The 23210-nt window shown below is 42.2% G+C and overlaps 1 protein-coding gene across 1 annotated transcript; it reads right to left on the reverse strand.

Annotated features, from left to right (window-relative positions):
- Positions 1-9646: 9646 nt before the first annotated feature.
- Positions 9647-13880, reverse strand: LOC142933831 (proenkephalin-A-like). Its single transcript, XM_076078082.1, has 2 exons — positions 13737-13880; positions 9647-10243 (listed from the first exon to the last, which is right to left on the reverse strand). Exons 1-2 carry the CDS (start codon positions 13878-13880, stop codon positions 9647-9649), a joined length of 741 nt encoding a protein of 246 aa, XP_075934197.1.
- Between the last annotated feature and the right edge of the window lie 9330 nt (positions 13881-23210).

Below are 23210 nucleotides of genomic sequence, written 5' to 3' on the forward strand. Positions count from 1 at the left end.
CTCTAGTTTCAAGTCTTCTTCAATACAGCATGATGTTCATTTAGTAAATGATGGTCCATTTAGAGTCAAACAGACCATAAAGCAGGGTATTTAGGGCAGGCTTACTGTGATTGACAGGTCGCTGCCAGAGCCGTATCCGGCATTTCTACGTCACTCCTCCGTATTCTAAATATGGTAACTTCTGTTCATCGGTTGCAAAAAACAACAACATGGCAATGGCCATATTCAAAGATGGCGAAAGCGGAATCGCCGAACTCGAGGCTTCAAAACAGTCAAATCTGTTGCTCATCCTGCATCCAGTGCTTGCATTTGATGTGACAGTGATGTAGTTGGATGCAAGAAAGAACTTCAGTCGGATCTCTGGTCCCTGCAGCAATGAAAATGGTGTTCCAACATGTGAGTGCAGAGGATGTTATAGAACAGGATACATTTGATAGTGTTTTGGCCGACTCGGATATTCAGCTGCATTTATTAGTGCCACAGTAAAATGGCTGAAGAAATGCAGTCGAGAGGCCGTGTAAGAGGATCTGGCCAGCGGGACAAGCAACAGAAGCTCGTGCTTAAAGCATCCTGATACAGATAGGCACGGCTCCACGAGCAGGAAAGCTACTTCCTCAGTCAATATAGCACACACTGAGGAATTTATTACTTCAGTTCACTACATTTATCAACACTGATTGGGCATCCACATAAAAGGTGGCACATTTTCCACCTAAATTATTCAGGAGGAATGAGAAGCTGTTGGGGAGTAATCAGGGACATTCAGAGCAGCTGTGATTAAGGCAATGCACCTTCCCGTCTGATTTATTTCCACTTCATGGTTTGCACGGCGGTTGATTTAAACTCGACTTGTATAATCACTTATGAGGTTACCCTGCTCACTCGTTTGAGAAAGTTTTAAAGCTGTGTTTAGCTGGGTGATGATGTCACCAACACAAAAGATGGCAGGAAAGAAATAAAGACTCATTCTTTGTCATGAAGTTGTGTGTTATCAGATAGACGGAGGGAGATGTGTATTCCCCAGACACGACTGGCTTATTTCATCTCATTTATATTAGTAACTGATTCAGACAATCCTAGAGATGGAGTGGCCATGAAGGATGATATGCAGAGGGAAACTTAGATGTAACAGAATCTCATTTAATTGAAAAATAAAATTACTCAAGGAATAAATATTTCTGATTTGGTATAATTTACTATCAGGCTATATACGCAGGAAATACTAGTGCTGGTGACATAATCCTCCTTTACGGACACCACAAGGGAGGAATTGATATTTGGATTAAATTGAACAATTAAGTGATGTTGAAGGTGAAGGAAAAAGTTTTAATAAGTATGTTTTCTTTAGTGTATAATCACCTGAAAGTATTTTTGTTAGCTTAGAATGAGCTGTTTATATCTATGTATGGAGCCAGTCCTCGTCACGGAGTCCTACATGTTGCACCACTTTGTTTCTAGTGTAGAACAGAACATTTAAAAACTCTGGGTTTTTGCAGCTGCTACCGTAGTTCTACACCAGGGGTATTCAATTCAAATTCAACGAGGTCCATTTAAAGATAATTTCCTCATGCAAAGGTCCGGAACATCACAATAATGTCTAATGATTTAGTCCTATATATATTGAAGTAGCCAACAGTTGTATTTACGGCTGTATGTAGTCAACAACAACAAATAAAGAAAGTTCAATTGAATAATATCTCAACAATATTTGTCAGTTTTCAAATTGAATGAATTATAAATAATACATAATCAAATAATTAGTCAATATTCTTCTCTCGTTTCAAGTAAAATAAGATTTAAGAAAAAAATAACTATATTACATATATATATTATGGACTAAACTAACCAGCAGTATATAAAGTGATTAAAATGAACTCCACCTTTACCAGCTGCAACTTTAAAGTGAGGAACACGGTAATGCATCAATAAATATAATCCAATAATATAGCATATTATTCTAGCAAAAGCAAAATGACCTGGCCGCCGATGGTGAAGAGGGAGCTGAGCCGGAAGGCTCTGAATTTACTTGTCAATCTACGTTCTGACCCTCAGCTATGGTCACAAGCTTTGGGCAGTGACTGAAAGAAGGGGATTGCGTGTTCGGCCTTAGAGAAATGCGCTCAGACATCCGGAGGGATTATATACCTCATCTGGCCTGGGAACATCACAGTCCCCCAAAGCCAGCCTTGTTTCAAAAAAGATGATGTGTGCACCCGTTACCTCGGTTACCCGGTGTTTAGAATGGAGACTCAGGTGAAAGACTGACAGGAACGTGCCGTCCTGAGGGAGTTATAAGTGGAGTGGAGTCAAAATTCTCTGCGAAGACTGGGTGGAGATGAGGAGGTGGAGGGCTGCGTAACAGCAGCATGAAAGTACTGAAGGTAGAGAGACAATCATATTTAAATAAGACAGCAGCAAGATGATAGGCTAACCATGTCATTGTGCTATTGGATAGAAGAGACCAGCTGATCTAAACAGCTGATATCATGATTGACAGCCGCAAACAATGACAGCAAGGGCATGAGTGAGCATGGCTGAGGAGTGAATGGCAGATGTATGAGAAATAAACTAGCCTAAGCATACAAGAGTGTATTCTTCCTGACTGGACATAGAATAGAGCTTCATTTCTTAACTCCCACTTTCGTCAAAGTGTCAAGGGAGTTCTGGACAGGACCCAATAGCAAGACCACGAGACAGAAATTGAGGAAAAGAAAATACTTTATTTTATACGGGACAGCATGCAGGATCGACGGTGTAGTTCTCCGTGGACAGATACCGGAAGGCAGGCAGGATTACTGTGTGGATCCCTTGGTCCGACACAGGGTAGCAGGCAGACGAGTAGGCATAAGGTAGAAGACAGTACCAGGTTGAAGCTGGTTCGGGAATGAAGCCTGTAAGAAGACTGTTCCGGCATGAGGACTGTACGGACTGACAACACAGGGTACATCCCAAGTCTCTTTTTTCCTCGATCCTCGCTTGAACCGGAAGTTGTTTCTGCGCCGCCATATTGACGGCCGTCCCAAAGCTCTTATTTAGCTCTGAGGAGTGAGGAGAGAGGAGGGATCTCTGAGGAGCCATGAGCGAGGACCCACGAGAACAGACTTACAGGAAGTCTTTTAACGGCCGACACGCCCCCTCATTGTTCATCTGTCATGTGATTGGACGCTGCAGCCCATCGGATTGACTGACTGGAGTTTAACATCAGAGTGAAGACGGATCACAGAATAAACTCTAGTTTATATTTGATTAGTTTTCTGATTCAACATCTGGTTTAAATAAATGTTCATTGTAGTCTGAACAACAAAAGGACCACAAACAACTTTCTTCATTTATTAGAAAGATTTGTGTTTTCATGATCTGATGTTTCCCTCAATAACTTTTATTATGGAAACAATTAAAGTCAGAGAGAGCTTTTTACATCATTTATCATCATTTCATTCAGTCACGTGAGGCTGATCATTCCTGAGTGTTTGGCCCTACCCCTATTTTTAGGCCTCTGCTCGAAAATTGCATACCCATACTAAAAAGAGAGTATTTCTGGAACTACAAGGTATATTTGAATAATTTTGATGTAATAACAAAGGTAACACTTGTGAGATTTGTTCAGATGTGTATCAGTGTATAATGAAGATGGCACACAGCTCAAATTTAAAGGTTTCAGGTTCGCCTGAAACAAAAGCACTTTTATTGTTATTATTTCTTTTGAATGATGCAGCTGCAGGTCTAAACATCTCCCAAATCTTAGCAGAATATGTGAACAGTCTCTGCAAAGTTTGACTTTGATAAAGTGAAGCAGAACAAAATTAGAGAGGTTTTAGTACAGAGAGGTCAGGCGAGGTCACCCAAAATGTTATTTTGGAACCAGCTGTTCCATTGTAATTTTATATACTATATAACTATATATTTCACTTGTTCTATCACTAATAGTGTTCAATCTATCCAAATACAGCAGTTTGGCTTCATTTTGAGATCCAAGGAGCTGCCTCATCTGAATTCCAGTTTCCCTGTGTCTATGCAGGCCTATCTCAGCCTATCATTGGTCGATGTCAGTCAATGAACCCTCCTTCGATGTGTCAGAGTCCATAGAATTGAGCTGGGACAACGTGGGATTGATTGACAGAATCGTCAGCCAGTCAGAATCAAAACCGCGCCGTCCCTCGCGCAGTGTAAAATCCGATATGCCGAAAGTCAAATCGTCCCCCCCTCGTACCCTGCCTTATAAATAACCCCTGTCATCACGGAAACTGTCACACAGACACACTGGATATACGTAGAACAGTTTTTTTAGCTCCAGAATCGGGAAATTATGGCTTTGTCTTCATGATAGAATCTAGATATATTAATTAACTACTTGACAGATAATCTGATGCTTTCGCTATGTGACTATGCCACAGTTCTCTCCAAAGTCGCGAGCAGAAACATTTTTGAGTGAAAAAACAAAATATGAAAAAGAATGTATTTTTTGGAACAGGAACCACACAAGAAAGAACGACAATCTTGGCATTGTTATCCCTCAACTGTTTCATGTTTTCCTTTATTTGTATAAAAAATTGCCTTCATAGCATTCGGTTGAATACAGAATATCAATCATCAGATGAAGTAGATGTAGTTTTAGGCCTCTCTCGCTTGCTAATAAAGATAGCCTGAGGAAAAGCCTGATAGAAATTGTTGTATTGATTTGACCGGCCCTCCCCGTTTGACTTATACTTGCCTCACCTTTTCTACATGAATAGACATCCGCTGTTATTGCTCACTATATGGATTTTATGTATCCAATTATTTCAGAGATACAAAAGTGTCTCCTCTGGCTCAAAAATGGATGGATAATTGAAGACTCAATAGAGGCTGTTGTGGGTTACTGCAATCACATGGGCCTGCTTGCATTTTATGGGAAAATCATCTTCTCTGTTCAGATCTCACTTTGATTCTGCTGATCAAACAATGGTTTAAATAAAGAGGACAGGAGGTTCACCTTCAAAAAAAGCATCAACGCTTTACTGTAGTGATCAATTCAGAAAAAGGACAAAATACCAAATCAGCAACATCTGCAAGTCAACTAATTCAGACAGGCAAAATGCTGCGGATTTGGTATGAAGTGGCGTCGAGGACAGAACACCTGCTTTTCCACATTTAACATTTTTTTGCATTTTTGTGGGACAGTAAAGAAAAACACTCACCAACAAATGTCCATGCTTTTCTTTCTCGGACTACAGTTCATTCTGGTTTGGGTTGATGAATCCAATGAAGCCCTGTTCTCGCAGACCACTTACACCCTGACAGCGCGCAACTGTAACCGATCTAAGTACTGAGAGATGAAGCCAACGCAGAGGTGCAACAAATTGGGGTTGAGATGCTGCAACCTCTCAAGACCCATAAAAAGTTCCTGTGTCCAGTTCCCAACTGCTGGGTAAAGTGAAGGGGGTTAGCCCTAACTTCTGCTCTAGAGGCAAAACAAAGTCTCCCCTGACTGCATATGCATGTACATATGTATGTATGTATGTATGTATAATCAGATCATAATCTGAAAACCACGTTAATCATAATGCAGTTATCCGAACCACTGATTTGGAAAAGGACAATGTGGGTGAACTGGTGTATTCAGTGAAGCACAGTGTCACAGCAGAGGTAGTACTGGTTGAATGATCTGTTTCTAGGTCTAGGGGATTAAATTACCGCTACGTTGTGCAGCTGTACCAGCTACAGGCTTTACATACAGACATACTTGTTGTCAACACAATAAAAGAAGCAGGGCTTACCATCAATCCAGGTGAGCTCCATTTGTTGCCGTCAGTGTGATCCACTCGACCGCGCAGACAGGCCAGCACATTCAGGTCCACTCTGGTCCTCTTCTTGAGCTCAACATTGGCTTCCATTCATTTAGGATGACAAATGGAGGCAAACAGAAACTAATCCAAAATACTTCAGGGGTTTGGGTTATCACAGTTGGTCACAGTCTCAACTACAAGTTGCTCTGTGCATTCATGTGCAGCATGACACTCACACAAGCATCCATATCTCTCGTCTCTCTCTCTTTTCCCCTGAAGTCTGTCCTCAGGCCGACTTATATTGGGTCATGCCTAGGTCACACTACATGGCCTTAGCCCTGATTTTCCACACCCAGTTTTTTCAAGCTCTCTGACAAAATCTCCAGATCAGAGGTGACTCCGCATAGGCTCGCCGCTCGCACACCTGCGCTTGAGCGTCATATGGGAACTGTCCAAAGATGCCAGCCGAGAGGTTCGCCGGTGCCGTGCAATCAGATTCTAGATATCTAGTATGCTAATTATTTGAACCTGTCGGGAGAGTCTGTCTGGGAGCTACAGCCAGTGAGAGCTCAAGGGTTTAGGGGAAACTATGCGTTGCATTTGCAACACAGACCAAAGGTTGCTGGTGTTGCACCTAGGATGTTGGATGTTTGCATGAATAAACATAACACATAACTCAGTGACTATCTACATTGTGGGAGGAATTGTAAAATTGTGTGGAAACATGGACAACATAAACAAGCATGACTATGCCCGTGGCACTTCTTGCATTTTTTGCGTGACAAAACATGGTCTGGAGACCTCATGGGGGGATTCCAGATAAAGGATCTTATAGCGCGTGACCCTGTTGCTGGTCAGTCATAAAATCCCAACAACTTCAAGACTCCAAATTACAAGACTGCAAGTTGTGTAGTATGAACAGTGCAGAAATCTGACCACTTTGAAAGTCGTTGCGTCTGAACTTGACTTGGGACCCGCCCTCTTGAGGTTGACAACCGATCCAAAATGACAACCTGTGACTGTGAAGTATATTTAGTGACAGATGTCTGAAGCTCTGATTTGAGTGCAACCATAATGACCCTGAATGTCCCTTGACAAAGAAAAGCAATGACTGACGGCTGGTTTCATACAAATGTTTTCCTTGTGCACTAATTGTCTAATCATTCGTTAGCTCTAACATATTGAGCCCATGCAGCCTATTTTGAGAATTTTGAATTAACCCCTTAACATACAGTTGACCCCTTGGTGGCATCTAGCAGTGTGGTTGCAGATAGCAAACAACTGAATAACTCTCCGCTCACTCCTCCCTTTCCAAGACTGCGGTAACATGAGCTGCCGAGTGCAAAACCGTGCTAACATCGTTCCCCTTGCCCAGAGGCCATGCTTACGGTAATAACTCTACTTAAGGAGCAACGGAAGTCAGACAGTTGTTACCGCAGTTTCACAAGTGTGTCCGGGGAACTGCAGAGGCCTTCAGGTGACGTAAAAACTTCAAAGGCTCTCTCTAGAGTCAGTGTTTGGTTTGTCCATTCTGGGCCACTGTAGAAATATGGCAGTGCAACATGGCGGACTCCATGAAGAGGACCCGCTCCCTATGTCGGTATGAAGGGCTCATTCTAAGCTAATGCAACTAGGTGATTATACACTCATGAAAGCACTGTTTTATGAATATTATATTCCATTTCTGCTCATAAGTCCTGCAAAATGCTACACACTGCTCCTTTAAGCCTGCAATAACTGATTTATTTTGGGCAGCACAAACAACTTAACAACATGGTTGAAATTTTAATGTGGGGAACTTGTTAGATATTTACACGTCATTTGGAGTTGTGTTTATGTCCACCTGATGAATGCAAGTCCAATATTCCCTCTCTTTTAGCTCTGCTTTTGGTCTCCACCAGCTCCTGAGAGACATATCTGTCTCTTCAGCTGTTAAATGCTCTGCCATGTTCACCAGCTAGTCTCTAACTGTGTCTGCTGTTTGCTGCTGAGCAGGTGGTGTGCTCTGGGTTTTTAGAGCTTTTTTTTGTAAAAACATCTGCCCTGCTGCTTAAAACAACGCCAGCAGGGAGAGTGAACCATAACAGTAAAGTTGTGGGCCAGATAGCAAAACAGCTGAAACTCACCATAAAGCTATTTAGGGATGAGGGCAGCTGTAGATTCAGATAATAATTCTCTATAAGTACATCACTATGAGCAACTCCTTTCCCCTTGTCAATATTGTTTTCACATTTGATACATTGTTATTATACAAATATTGATGATAGCAGCTTTAAAAAGTTTCTTTCATTAAGAATCAGGTTTAGTATCAGTTCAGGTGTCATATCCAACTAATTCTAATACGCTAACCTTCACTTTTATGCTGATGACACTGAGATATATTGCTGTGCGTCAACTCTTGTGCAGGTAATTGATCTCTTGCAAAATGCTTTTAATGTTATTCATACCCTTCTTCAACTGAAATACAGATAAGACAAAACTTATGTTGTTTTTAAACTCTCGGAGTAGGCCACAGAATATCCCTTCGGTGGTCACTCTTGCAGGAAGTGAAATAGAGGTTGTTGACTCTTATACATATCTGGGTATTTTGATCGATGACTCCCTCACTTTTCAGCCACATGTGCAGTACCTGGTGAAGACGTTGAGGTTAAAACTGGGTTTTTATTTTTGAAATAAGCTGTGCTTTTCAACTAATGTAAAGAAGCGATTAGTTGCTGCTACTTTCTTACCTGTGTTGGACTATGGTGATCTTCTTTATATGCATGCCTCTGCTAACTGTCTTCGTATGGTGGACACAGCTTACCATGCTTCACTGCGCTTCATTACCAATTGTAAAGCTCTGACTCACCACTGAGTCATACTCTCGGGTAGGATGGCCTGCTTTGACCACCCGTAGGCTCTGTCATTGGTACACCTTCATTTATAAGGCAATCCTTGGTCTGCTCCCAAGCTACCTGTGTGTCTTCATCATGCAGAAAAGTGTCGGACAATACTCCTTGCCTTCTCAGGACTTCTTTATGCTCACTGTCCCAAATGCCAGAACGGAAATGGGAAAAAGGGCTCTGCACCCTCATCATGGAATATGTTGCAGAATGACTTAAAACTAAAAGAACTGATACCACTTACTGCTTTTAAATCTAAAATGAAAGAAATAGAGGCAGGTTCCCAAAAATGTCAATGTTTTTTGAATTAACCTGGTTACGTCACTGTCTCTTAACTTTCAGTTTCTTTTAACTTGTCTTGTTTTGTGTTTTCTGTCTGTAACTATGTGTTTCTTGTGTTGCTGCGTGTCTTGGCCAGATCTCCCTTGAAAGAGATTTTTAATCTCAATGGGACTCGCCTGGTTAAATAAAGGTTTAAATAAAAAATTTAAAAAATAGCGGAGTGAAAATAATACAGGACTCTCTATATTCTTTATCTCTATTGCTTTTAAAAAAGCGACAGTTTTACGGAAAGCATGAAAGCGACCCCAATTTCATAAAATGTTATTATGCTGTGTTGATATACTTAAATATTTCGATAAGAGCCCTTTATTGAGACTTGAGTGTGTCCCTGCTTTTGAAATATAGACCCTTGCATACATGTTAAGTTATTTTAAATCATACACTCGACCAACAAACTTTGATCAACAAATTCTTTTAATTAATAATATTGTCAGGAAAACCAAAAAACAGACCAAAAAATGATTTGTGCACATCAGAACAACATATGTTTATCGTTTTTTATCATTACAGGAGCAATTGAATCAATGAAGTAGGCAGCGGCACGTTATACAAAGCAGAGGGGTGGGCAGTTGATTCAAACACCAACAAATCCAGATTACAAGGTGACTGGTTGAAGAGGGGGGGTGGGGGGGGGTGAAGGGTCATAACTGTCGCGTCCTAGTCCATGAACCCCCCGTACCTCTTCTGTAGCTCGCTGCCGTTCTCCCAGGCCCGTTTCAACATCCCCCCGCTCTTGCTGTCCACCAGCCACTCAGGCCGGCCCACACGCCTCATGAAGCCTCCGTAGCGCTTCTTGAGCCCGCGGCCCAACACTGCCTCCAGCAGGTCGCCCTGCGCCATTCCTCCTCCGGCCCGACGCATGAAGCCTCCGTACCTCTTCACCGCCTCCCCTCCCTGACCGTCGCCCTCACCACCATGCTCAGCCGGTGCATTGAGAATCTTTAGGATCTCCAGGCGAGCGTTCTCTTCTTCGTCCTGGTTTCCAGGATCCTCCAGTACCCCCTCTTGAGAGGGGGAGCGGCGAGACAGGAAGCCGCCGTAGCGCTTCATGAAGCCGCCATACTTCTTTGCCAGCAGGTGCTCCGGTGATGGGGCGTCCTCATCGTCGGCTGTCACGGCATCCGCTGCTTCCTGTTCCTGCGGTTGACGGGGGTCGGCATTCAGAGGAATGTGGTTTTCCTCCTCCAAGAGATAGTCCCGGCACAGGTGGAGCTTCAGGGTGTCCAACCCACCCTCGCACTCGAGTGAGCAGGTCTGGAAAAATCAAAATGATCTTTATGACTTTTCACAATCTTTTCAATACAATGTTTGCCAGTTATTAGTTTTCATAAATACACTACATGTATTATAATTATTTTTCCCATTAGCTTATTTTCTCATTGCACAGCTACTGTCTTCCTCAGTTGCTCTGCTTCCAGTGCAGCTTGTTTTAAGGAGAGCTTTTATCCAATCAGATTCAGCCCCTATGTCTCTATGCAAGGAGAGAAGCCCGAGGTCCTCTAGGTAGACTTTGCAGTTTAAGTAAATGGGGACGATATTGTTGATTGTCAGTCTTCAACCAATCAGATCTTTAGTTTGACATGTGTATTCTTTGACGTGCCAGAGCTACCGATAGTAGCCTACAATACATCAGCATTAACGTGCAGCTCAGCAATAACGTGTGCTGTGATTGGTCAGTGGGCTAGCGTCACTGAAGCAGCTAGCAGAAGTTAGTATTAGTAGTAACAGTTCAAGTTGAAAGATATGTAAGAAGTTATGACATTTTTAACGTTTTGCTTGGTGTAGATTCTTTTTTTTTTCCGAGCTGTGTTTTTTTAACACTCAATGGCTGAAGGAGGAGAAACGGATTTCTCAAGAAGGACATTTCCAGAAAAGCTGGACATCGTAAGAAAGGGTCGTCCAACCCCATTTTCTCATTCTGTTTGTCTGAATATACGTGTATCCACTCTCTGTCTGAAACGCTCTGTTTCAGCGTTTGTCTCTTTAAGACCCCCTCTCGAAAAAGCCCAGTCTGAAAAACTGACTGAGTTGTCTGATTTCACAGTTTGTGGGTTGTTTGGCACTCCAGATATCCAAATGTATGTGCACACATGTACTGAAGGTTTTCATGACATGTCCCCTTTAAGTCTTGTTGTAAACAAAAATTCTAAATAAATGTAGCTTTAGGTTTTGGACTGCTGGTTAGAAAAAAAAGAGCTATTTGAAGATGTTCCATTGTGCTTTCGGTAATTGTGGTGAGCAAATTGGATTATTATTATTATTTCTGTTATTTTCATGATTAGTTCACTCTGCCTGATATCAGACAGATTGGTCAACTCTGCCACTGCCACCACAGACCATAGACCAAAGTATTGTCCTGAAAGAAATGTAATTTCTGCCCCCCCCTGATGCGTAGCTACAGTGCTTTACAAAAGCTTGACAACAGCATTAGTCCCGTCCGTGGCATCGAAAAAAATGTACTATGAAATGCCATTTCACAAATGTATTATCCGAGATATTATCTGAGAACATGAGAACAGCAATTTAGGCTTTACTAAATCAGTTCATATTTATGTCTTAATGTTCTAATGTATCGAGGTAGGAGAGTCATTACCATTCAAATCAAGAGGAAATTAAAATCCCATTTTGGGGACGATCATGTATTCTATGTGGCTCATTCTGTCCATCGCTGATGTTTCATATTCTTACTGTGGTCATTAGTGGATTAAACCATGACAATAAAGCTTGGTGAGTTGTTACTGACATTTAAATGGAAACCAAACAGGAACAGGGAAAGCTCCGTCATCTTGTGTGCATCGCACTCCAAGATTGTGTTCGGAAAGAGAGCAGAAAAAAGACTGCACAGAAGAGAGCAAGAGTCAATGAGGAGGAGAGAGAACAACAGTCAGCAGATGCTTCGGGAGCACACGACAGCTTCTTTTATCCCTGATATCCCTCACTTACTCCCTCAACAACTTAGAAAAACACAATTTCTCTCTACGAACCATCTGCAGCAGTCTGTTCCTCACCCATTGACACAGTATCCTATTCATTTAATGGAAGCCTCCCCCGCTATTAAAGCTGTATGTCCCCCCACTTATCCCAGTCACCCTTTAACTGTGTAACCCCGGTGGCAGGAGTACAATCAGACTGAAGGCGTCTGCAGGGCCCTTGGGGGCCGCATACTGCCGGGATAACCTGGTCCCAACCTCATATGCGTCATTGGATTTCACTAAATTGATGGCGCGGAGGAGGGATTCTCGCTGAGCTTTCAGCGCCGCTGGCTTATGAAGACAGAATTAATGAACGGGAAAATTGAATTGAGGACATATTGGCACCTGAGGGGCTGGGAGGCTGGTGGGCGGCAGCACCCTCTGGTGGCCACGATGGGAAGTGTAAAACAAGTAATGGTTGCGTAAATCAGAAAAAAGGGACAGCAAAGACGGTGGACAGATTCCAAATGCAAAAGATCAATTAAGATTTCTCTTAATATGTTTTTTCTTTATCTGCCCTTTCCCTCCTCACAATCACAGCTTTCTAAGTGGCGTTGAAGCATTTGTGGAAAGAATTCAGGGAACTAAATCCATGTCTCGGAGAATTTCAAGGCATTTCCAAATTCTTTAATATCTTTTGTGAGGATGGATGCGCTCCCTATGGTTGAAAATGATGGGATTATAAATGTGTACAGTTTGATCCTCTGACACTTACACTGCTCTCATTTTGGAAAATGAAGTGCCGATAAAGCGCTAATGAAATCCAGTTTATTTATTACATTTCTCTTTAGAAATTTTAAGTTGTGAAGATTTTTAGTGAGTATGTTTTAATATTTCAAACAAGGAAGATTTTTTTATCCGCACAATAAATGACTTTGCATCGATTAAACACAGATGTTGATAGAAGTGCAAAGGAGAGCATTAACTCAGTAACACATCATGTACAGAATATCCACAGAATGTCACTGTTCAAGTTTCAAACTCGGCACATTTGACACGACAATGTCTGACTTATTATAAATTTGCGAGTACACTGAAATTTACTTTGAGAAATAAACCAAATAGAGGGCATGAGAGACTGAGGAGGGAAGAAGAATGGATGGAAGAAGGGGGGGGCTCAGATAAAAACCTACCAGTTTAGATTATGTTTTGAAGCCAAGCCGTACTACCATGATTACAGCCACAGGCGGGCTGACGAAGGAGGGAGGGGTCAAATAAAAAAGATGATAGGTGAAGAAAGGGAGAGGAGGACAGGAAAGCAGAGAGGGAGAAGGAGAAAGGAATAGAATAGGAACAACATCCCTTAAATGAAAGGAGAGCAGTGACGTATAGAATATTTGTAGAGGCTTTAATGGTTGAAGTCTACGTGACAGTATTATCATCATTAAACTCATCTAATAACTGAAGACATGAAAATGGAAATGTGAAGAGAGGGGAAGTGTGGAGATGAAAGAGGAGAGGAGGAATGGAAGAAGAGAAAGCAAAGAATGAAAGTATTTTGCTTGATATATTATAAGGAGCTATTATTATTAGTTGTCCGCTGGATATATTATAGCTGATACATTATACTAATATGCCTTTAAGAGGAAGAGAAACCAGACTGCTGTGCCCGTCACTCACACCCCCAGTTTATTTATCTTAATTTCTATATTTATGATCAAATGCACCATAGCTGGGACACCAGACTGACCACACTCATATGATTATTATTTGTCTGTGAGTGAATTAGAAATACGAATAGATTTCATAGGAATTAAGAAAGGCAGTGACATTACCAGGGAGGAGAAACCAGACTGCTGTCCCAGAAGACGGTACACGCACAGTGCGCACTCCTTCCCGCACTCCGTTCCAACCACCAGCGACACACACGCGCCCAGAACCAGCATCCACACGCAGCTGCTGTGTGCGGGGGCAGCCATGGACTATAGGACGGGAAATCATAAAAAAAACAGAAACATTACAAAAAGGTCAAACTTTGTCAGGTTATTAACATTATTCTCAAAAAACAAGTAGCAGATATAAAGTCTTTTTTATGCAATTTCTACTACTAATACTGCTACTGTTATTATTACAACTTTTCTTTTGCTTCCGCTCTTACTGCTACTGTGTCAAATCATTTTAATAAATAAATGAATATTTACGTTCAGCACGCGCTGCCTGCTGTGTTTCTATGGCAGCAGCAGTAGTAATTGTAGTAGAAAGTAGCAGAAGTTGTTAGCATCTTACCTCGTTGTTATTTTAAACGCTACTTATGCCGTTCCCTGCCTTCCTGCCTGCCCTCGGGGGTACCGGCGGATTGGGGCGCTGATGAGCGGCGCGAGCCCGTGCACCCGAATATATCTGCGCGGAGAGTTCCGCGTGTCGCACGCTGCGGGGAAGAGCAGTCACGGTTCAGCCTTCTGAGGTAACGTTACCGGACCTGCGGCGTTCAGGGGGGGTCGCCGGTAAGAAGGAAAAACAAACACCCCGTTAAACTCGCTTGTGGAGTCCGCTCAAAGTGCTCGGTGAAGTGCTGCGGCTGGCGGCTCCGCGGCTTGTTAAAGTAGTTTGTGCGCTTACGTCACCGGGGATAATGGGGAGGGGGTGGAGGGGTTAATAAGCGTGACGATGTGACGTGATAGCACCCCCTCTCGCTCTTTACCACACACACACACACACACACACACACACAGACACACACACACCTATTTTCTGTCCCACCTTTTATTGCTTTTCTGTGACATATAATAAATGGCAGTCTACCATGCAGGTTCTGTGTGGGAATACTATTTCATTTTAGTATTTATGTCTCTAGGTATATGTGTGTGTCGATCAACACACACACAAGCTTGCTGGTGTGGTGGGGCCAGTAGAAACAGGGTTTGGGCTGCTGACATGTTGCTTCATGGATTGTTCTTTTATTTAAAACCCGATATGATCTCCACAGCAAGTCATTACGTTTTGTTTAGTTTTTATTGTGATTTTCGCTTTGATGTCTGATCGGAGATTGTAAAATCATTCATGTGCTAAATCACCTCAGTGCGCAGTCCGTAAAGCCTGCAGTGAAACCGACCGACTGTCCTGTACTGTCTATAAATCTTGAGTGGGAGTTTTTACATGCCTGCAACATGATTGGAATGAGAGGAAATGTGCCCAAAAGGGTCAATAGATGAACACATTTTCAAACGTCATATGGTCAGTAAAGGTCTCGTTTTGTTGTTTCTCGTGTCCATTAGTATAAATAAGACACTGACATCCACATTTTGGAAAGTTGTATGTAGGTCTGTCCATTTCTTATCAGTAGAAGTCATTATATGGGGTTCATTTTGTCCATTAATAGAAACACACAATTGTAAACCATCCAACAAAAACAGTGACCCAAAATTGTTATCATTCCAAACTAGGACAAGGAGCTACAATATGAAAGGCAGTGGCTGCATTGTTTTTTTTAGGCGTTTCTTACTTTGGTTTGCAATCCATAGCTTTCCTCTGCACTTCTCCGTTTTTCAGAGATTGGTGTTCACGATAATCTGACAAATGTTTTAGGCGCAGAGATTCTTTTTGGTGCAGCTCTGCTTCTCCTCTATTGGTTTTGATAAACTGTCAGTCGTTTCCTACCAGGAACTGGAGGAAACCTCCCCTAACCCTTGCTGCTATAGCCTTTGAACAGTAGTACTCCCAAACTGCAATACTTTCCACAGTCGATTTAAATCACGTATTAATAAAACCTCGCTGGTGACGATGGATAACTCTCTGGCAAGTAAGTTAAGTTGTCGGCAGCACTTTAAGTTTTGCATTGAATATGACCAAATGCTAGCAAAGTTGTTTCTTTGTGATTTGTCATTTTGCACCTTTAAAACAGTCATCTGTTTGGCAACGTTATTCTCCTTAGTGCTGTATTTCTTTGTGTTCTTTTCTCCAGACAGCAGCACTCGCAAAGACATGCACAACACTGAATTTTAACAACACCGCCGTACACATACTGATGATGTACAGGTCTACTGTGTGGCTAAATCAACAGGATCAGCCAAAAAAAGTAATTAAATACTGTACAAAAATGAAAAAAAACATCAGCCATGAATTACACGCTAGTTAAGATAAGATAGAGCTTTATTTATCCCGAGGGAATTTGCAACACAAAGTAGGAAAAAGATGAAATATGCCTGGGTGATAAGAATATATAGAGTGCTCATAAACAAAATACAAACAAAGGTTTTCCAATAAGGTGCAAAAACCAAATGCGTACATGCTAAAAAGTAAAACTGTGAACGGTGAGGATCATAAACAAACACTAACTGAACACTGGCCTCCTCCTGATCCCACCTCCATCTAATATAACTAACTGGTTGTAGAAAGAGAGCAGACAGCACCATGGGGGCTGAGATATAGTTAAAGGTGGCGGGGGCAACATTAGTGACAGGCAAGGGGAAGTACGGCAAGAAATTGAGGATTTAATTAACACCTGAAAGCGTAATTTCCTGCAATATAGAGCCTTCAAACATGACCAATAAATTTTCACAATATAGCTCAGTTTATATTGCACTATATATATTACAGTGTTTCCCACAGGATTGTATGAGACTGTGGTGGGTGGATCCCCCTAGAGCAGGGGTGTCAAACTCATTTTCACTCTGGGCCACATCAGCATCACGCCCTCAAAGGGCCGGTTGTAAATGTAAGACTGTGTAAATGTAACTACTCCTAACATATTGGTAAATAACTGTCTCTGCATTTGATTATTGTTTATTCAAGTGTACATATTGTACATGCAGTTATATAAATGTAAAAATATATTTAAGCACATTTCTGTTATTGTAACTTAAATTTTTTAATTATTTTAAGACAAATATCAAACAAGTTATTACAATAACTTTGTTCAATGCTTAAAATCCTTTCAAGGGTGCGTTTGCACAATCCCACGTGAAGTATTTCATGTGTTGTAAAGCCACGTTTAAAGTAGTCTTCAATGTACTCACAATACATTTCATGTCAAGTGTACAGTAACCAGCCAAAGAGCTGCTTCTATGACTTTGTTTAAGTATCTCATAGTTATGACTTTCTATCTCATAATTTCGACTATGGGGATATTTTTATTATCAAATCTAACTTTTTTTTTTTTTTTTTCATCTGCCGGATTCGCGGGCCACATAAAATGACGTGGCGGGCCGGATCCGGCCCACGGGCCGTATGTTTGACACCCCTGCCCTAGAGGGTCCGAGGGCATGCTCCCCTGGAAGAAAATGTTGTACATTTAACTGCATCAATGTGGTGCACTTTGAGAGCAAAAAGAAAGAGGCTAGATCTACGAAGAACTTTGTGCTCTTGTAAACTATTTATCATAAGCACATTGGTTGTGAAGAAAAAAGTCACACCCACAAAGCATGGTTAATGAGACAAGGTCCGTGTTTCAGGACAGGTTGGATGGGTTGCTTATATCGCTGCAGACCACCAACGAGGACAGTGGTGCCGGGGGCAGGGGTCCCCGTCCCTCCCCGAAGGGAGAGAGGGCGCAGTGACTACTAAGTCCATGGCCCTGGGAAAGGGGAAAAGGCTTAAGGACGGCAATGGTCAACTCATACAAGATATGCAGAAATACTTCAGCAAAGGCAGGCCACTAGGCGCTTTTCTCCCACTCCTACATTAAGGCAGTGGCGGGCCGTGCATTTTATACCTGGGCCTTCAGTGCTGTCCTTCTACAGTTGAACCACCTCCTAATAACCTCATTATGACGCCACAGCTACGGGTTATTATTTGTTTCTAGGGGTGTAATAATACACGTATTTGTATTAAACCGTTCGGTACGAGGCTTACGAACCGAACAATAAGTTTGAATAATACTAGTGCATTTGGAAAATGCAGAAGCTTAAATTGTGGGAAATATAATGTTTTCGGTGGAGCCACTGCGCTCAACCTGGCAACCCACCCAACATAACAGACAACGTGCTGCCTGACACGCCCACCCCGGAAGAAAAACATTGTACTCTGGTGAGGCGCGTGTGTTCTGGGAGGCTACGCTAAACTAGCTTAGCAGGAAAACAACAGCAGCACACACTACAAACTCTCCCTGCAGTGTTTAGCTGTTACCTAGTGATTCAAACAGGGCTAAAGCAATCACCACACAATCCCCATTCCTCCAGACCATAATTCTTGCTTTGTAAAAGAAAACAAAAGCCCAAACAGAGAATCAAATGTCCGACCCTAACCCCGCGATGACGGGATGCTACGTCATTAACGGACAATGCATATAGTCAAAATCAATGTAATTAACACAATGACAAGAACAAACTCACAAGAACCAGTGACATATATTTATATGACAATAAAGCAACAAATCAATCCAGCAACTATGCATTTGCTACCTTGGTTAGCAAATCCAGTTTAGCTCCAAACACCAAGATGCTCAGTCGCAAATAAAACGCATTTTTAGCGATAAAATGTGCAATGCTTCTCCGACGCTGTCAGCCAGGAATACCCTTCGTACAAATCCTTTTCCTGGCTGGGTCAGGGATGCTAGCTGTGGGGTTGGCCGACCCGTTCTTACAGCTTTTCTGCAAATGTCCTTCAGAAAGGCTTTGCCAGTAAATCCCAAATCTGTTTCTCCTCCTCCTTCAGTGTTAAAAAAACAAAGCTACACCAAGCAAAATGCTAAAAATGTCATGTCAATGTCATAACTTCTAACATATCTTTCAACTTGAACTGTTACTACTAATACTAACTTCCGCTAGTCACAACAGTGACGCTAGCCCACTGACCAATCACGCTGCCCGTTAATGCTGACGTACTTGTTGGCCACGTAGGAAGCTCTGAATACGCCCAACATGTCAAACAAAAGATCTGATTGGTTGAACACTATGACAATCAACAATATCGTCTCCATTTACTTTAATCTGCAAAGGCTCTCTAGAGGGCTTCGGGCCTCTCTTCTTACCTAGAGACACAGAGGTGAAATCTGATTGGATAAAAGCTCTACTTAAAACAAGCTGCACTGGAAGCAGAGCAACTGAGGAAGACAGTAGCTGTGCAATGAGATGATAAGATAATGGGAAAAATAATTAGAATACATGTAGTGTTTATGAAAAATTATGAAATTATAAAATAGCTATAACTTGTGATTCTGTTTAGGCCAGCAGAGAAGGCTTAGCTGGCCCTGACGGCCCACCACTGGATTAAGGGTATCACATCTGAAGCACAACATGGCCTGCCTGACACTTTTTTCCTATAGGTCCAGGAAGTGACTGTGGGGAAATGGCTGAATCATAATTAATCTGTTATTCCTTTACATTTCAGTTGCATTAGCCAAGATGGATGGGAAATCTAATATTCTAGTTTTCCAATTTCTGATATTTTGTAATGTAAATTTCGCCCAGCCTGACAGAACCCTTTTGGGTATGCTTGTGCGCCAGTTAGTGAGTGTTCAGGCAAGTTCAGACCAGATTTTACGGCACAATGTGTTGTACCCCATAGATATGACAAGTGACATCTCCTCTTTTAACTGGATTTGCTACATGTTGCCTGGATCACTGTACCAGAATCCTAATTGGACTGCCCAATAAAGACGGACAGACCTTTGTAGTCCTTCTTTTTTATACTGTTTTTTTACTATGTTGTTCTATTTATTTATTTATTGCCTGTTTGTGTTTTTTGGGGGGGTTTCCTAATCTAAATCAAGGGTCTAAGGACAAAGGGTGTCATATGCTGTACAGATTATAAAGCCCCTTGAGGAAAATGTGTGATATTGGGTTGTATATAAAACAAATTGACCTGACATTATGTTTTTTTTAACTCATTATCACTTGCTGGTTTCATCAGCTCCAACCAGGCTTCCTTTGTATTGACCAAAGTTTGTGGCTGTAGTATTTAGCAAAAACGGTGCCAGCTGTTTGTTTTTTGCTTTGCAAAATCTGTCCAGAAACCTATGGGTGACGGAAAATGTTATGGAGTCGTGACGTGTGCATGTCAGACCAGACTGTCACTACTATCCCTGTGTTCTCTTTAATATAGATACATGATACCCCCACGTCACACACGCACACACACACGCACACACACACACACACAGTTACTCCTTGTGTTCTCTCCTATACAACCCCCACTTCCCACCTTATCTTCCCGACTCAGCAAGCTGTTATCATTGGTGCAGGTATAACAAAGACAAGCTTTTTAATTAAGAAAAGTCGCTCTGCTAACATCACCACGTATGGTGACTGTTTGTCACCATAACTGTTTGTTCCCAGCACTTGTTTGTCAGGAACAAAAGCCTCAATAAGGATTAACCTGCCACGCCAGTCATGAGCTGTGTGTATGTGTGTGTGTGTGTGTGTGTATTAATGTGAGCATGTTCTTGCATGTGGGAAATTGGAGAACAAAGACTAAAGTAAATTTCTAATTTCATAGACGCTGCTGGGACTGGCAGGAAATATCAATTATAATAAAAACATTTTTCTCTTTCCTTCAAGTATACCCTTTAGGGGTCACCACAGTGGATCATCTATTTCCCTCTAGTTGGTAACCCTCAACCGATCTGATTTTATGATCTGCATATGCCTGGGGTGGGGAGGGAAACCTCTGTGAACACAGGGAGAACATTCAAATTCCGTACTGCACTACCGCTCAATTTTAAAAGCAACATTAGCCTGCGCTAATACTAGCAATACTCTTAGCTGTGTCATTTGATGGTAAATGGTAAATGGGCTTGTACTTTGTACACTAGTCTCTCAACCACTCAAAGCACTTGAATACTACATGTCATTCCCCCCCATTGAATGGCTACCATTCAAGGTGCCACCTGCCCATCAGGACTAACCTACTCATTCATACCTAATCATGCACTAATGCAGAGGTAGCCAACACGGTGCCCGCGGGCACCTGGTCGCCCGCAGGGACCATGTGAGTCGCCCGCAAGGTATGTTCTAAAAATAGCACTAGTCCCCATGGAGCTCCGTCTAAAAATTGTAGTTTCTGTTCATTTTGAATCAAAAACGCTTGCATTCATGTAGATTTTAAAAGGAAGAGGCCGCCGCACCGCACTAGGTTTTCAGGTTCCCGTCGGCACCAGACGCACCACCCCCGCCGCGAGTGCACACCGTCGTCAGGTCCGTCAGTCCTCGGAACAGGCCGCGGGGCAACAACTCGTGGGTGGCGGGGGTAGAGGCGAGGCAACGCAGTACGATCGAAAAGGCCCAGACTAGAGGTTTGAACGCAGGCGACCAAAGACGCTCACGTGCCTAGGAGGGTTGGATCCCCCCCTCGGCTATAGACGAGACTTTTTACTAGTTTCTTCGTGGAGAAAAAGGTACCCAAAAAAAGCTGGTGACTACAGACTACAGGCCGGCATGCAGGCTTCATTGCACAATGCAAAGTTGACCCAGATTTCCCAAAATGTGGTGATTAGTACTAATCTAATAGGATTCATTTAAACATGTGAAAGAGTTGATTTTTTTATTCTACATAACTGATCATTTGTATAAACATGGGACAGAGTTCATGATTTGTTCAAAAATGTTACGAAGGTAGTGGTTAGTACAAACGAGTCATGATGTGAAGATATGACAGTTAATGATTTCCAAATTTTTTTTAGAAGTGATCATTTTTACAAAAATATAACAGGTGCGATTTTGAACAAAATACACAATCATTGTTAATAATTAGTGTGAGGAATAATTAACATTGACATGTGATCAGTCTCTTCACATATATTCATTATTATTAAAAGGTGATCTGTGCAACTTTGTTATTCAGGAAGTTTGTATCAAACAAGTAGCCCTTCGTACTACTCAGTACCCTTGAAGTAGCTCTCAGTTTCAAAAAGGTTGGTGACCCCTGCACTAATGACTAGGGTTGGGTACCGAAAAGCGGTGCCAATATGGCACCGGTTCCTATACGACCGGTATCTACCGGACCGAAACGCAACGCAGATTTCGGTGCTTCCTTTCGGTGCCTGAGCCGATTGAAATACTTTTTTTACACTACTCTGATGACTCCGTCCTGGCAGCAGGACTCAGTCCTCCGCTCCTCACTCATAGTATTATTACAACGGGATACTTAGTGCTGGCGCTCATAAGCACAGGCACACGAAAGCTTCTTCTTCTTCTTTGAGGTGTAGTGGCGGTTGGCAAACGACGAATTGGCGCATTACCGCCAGCAACTGGTAAAATAAAATAAGTCAGGAGAGGTGTCGTATTTTGCCAGAGAAGGCAAATATGCTCATATTTCTGCAAAAGAATTGCTGAAGTTTGAAGCTGTAGTGTGTGTACAGAGTGTGTGTGTGTTTTGTATTTATTTATATTTATTTAAGTACACTGTAAACTGTTAACAGTTAATATATTGTTCAATTTGAAGAAAAAAGTATCGGTTCAGGCACCGTTTAGGCACCGATATCGTTTTAAAAGTATCGTTTTAGCACCGGTATCGGAAAATACCCAAACGATACCCATCCCTACTAATGGCACAGCCTACGGGAGTAATTTGGGGTTAAGAGTCTTGCCCACGGACACATACACATGGATTAGCGGAACCGGGGATCGAACTGCCATTTCAGTCACTCAACCTCAGCCACTTTACCACTAAGCCAGTCGCACTTAATGTAATAATGTTCTTTACATTTCAACGAGCTTAAACCTCTCCCACTCCCACACCAGAGACCACATCACCCCAGTCCTTCAAAACCTCCACTGGCTCCCCATACAGCAAAGAATCCAGTTCAAGATTCTCCTCATCACATACCCTCCACAACCTCGCCCCTTCATACCTTTCGGACCTCCTGCATCGACACGCTCCCAACCGCAACCTCAGATCCGCCGACGCCAACCTCCTTACCCCCCCTACTCTGTCCAAGCATCGGACCTGAGGGGACAGGGCCGTCTCCATCGCTGCCCCCTCCCTCTGGAACTCCCTCCCCCAGCACCTCAGACATTCTCCGTCACTCGCCACTCTCAAAACTGCACTTAAAACTTATCGATTTAAATCTAGGTTTAACCTGTGAAGCTAGTTATGTATGTTTTTGTTTTGTTCTTTACTGTTATGTCATCTATTTTGTTTATATTGTAACTTCTTTTATTGTTTTTGTTTTTACCATATAAAGTGCCTTTGAGTACCTTTAAAGCACTATACAAATAAAATGTATTATTATTATGTACAGCACTCTTTTAATGTGTTAATGAAAGGTTTTATCGTGAAACAATTATGCACAGTAGTGTGAAGGGACTCTCCAGTTAGCTTTGTATGTTAGCACCCTATGTTGGCCCTATGTTGACTGTGGTTGACTGACAAGG

This window comes from Anarhichas minor, unplaced genomic scaffold (assembly GCF_050575085.1).
Source record: "Anarhichas minor isolate MPS153535 unplaced genomic scaffold, ASM5057508v1 ptg000006l, whole genome shotgun sequence".
Taxonomy (NCBI): Eukaryota; Metazoa; Chordata; class Actinopteri; order Perciformes; family Anarhichadidae; genus Anarhichas; species Anarhichas minor.

Excerpts from the sequence above, each read along its gene's own strand:
- LOC142933831 (XM_076078082.1), bottom strand. The coding sequence starts at position 13,880 with ATGGCTGCCCCCGCACACAGCAGCTGCGTGTGGATGCTGGTTCTGGGC. Across the intron at positions 10,244-13,736 it reads AGTCTGGTTTCTCCTCCCTG|ACCTGCTCACTCGAGTGCGA; the intron begins GTAATGTCACTG and ends TGATTTTTCCAG.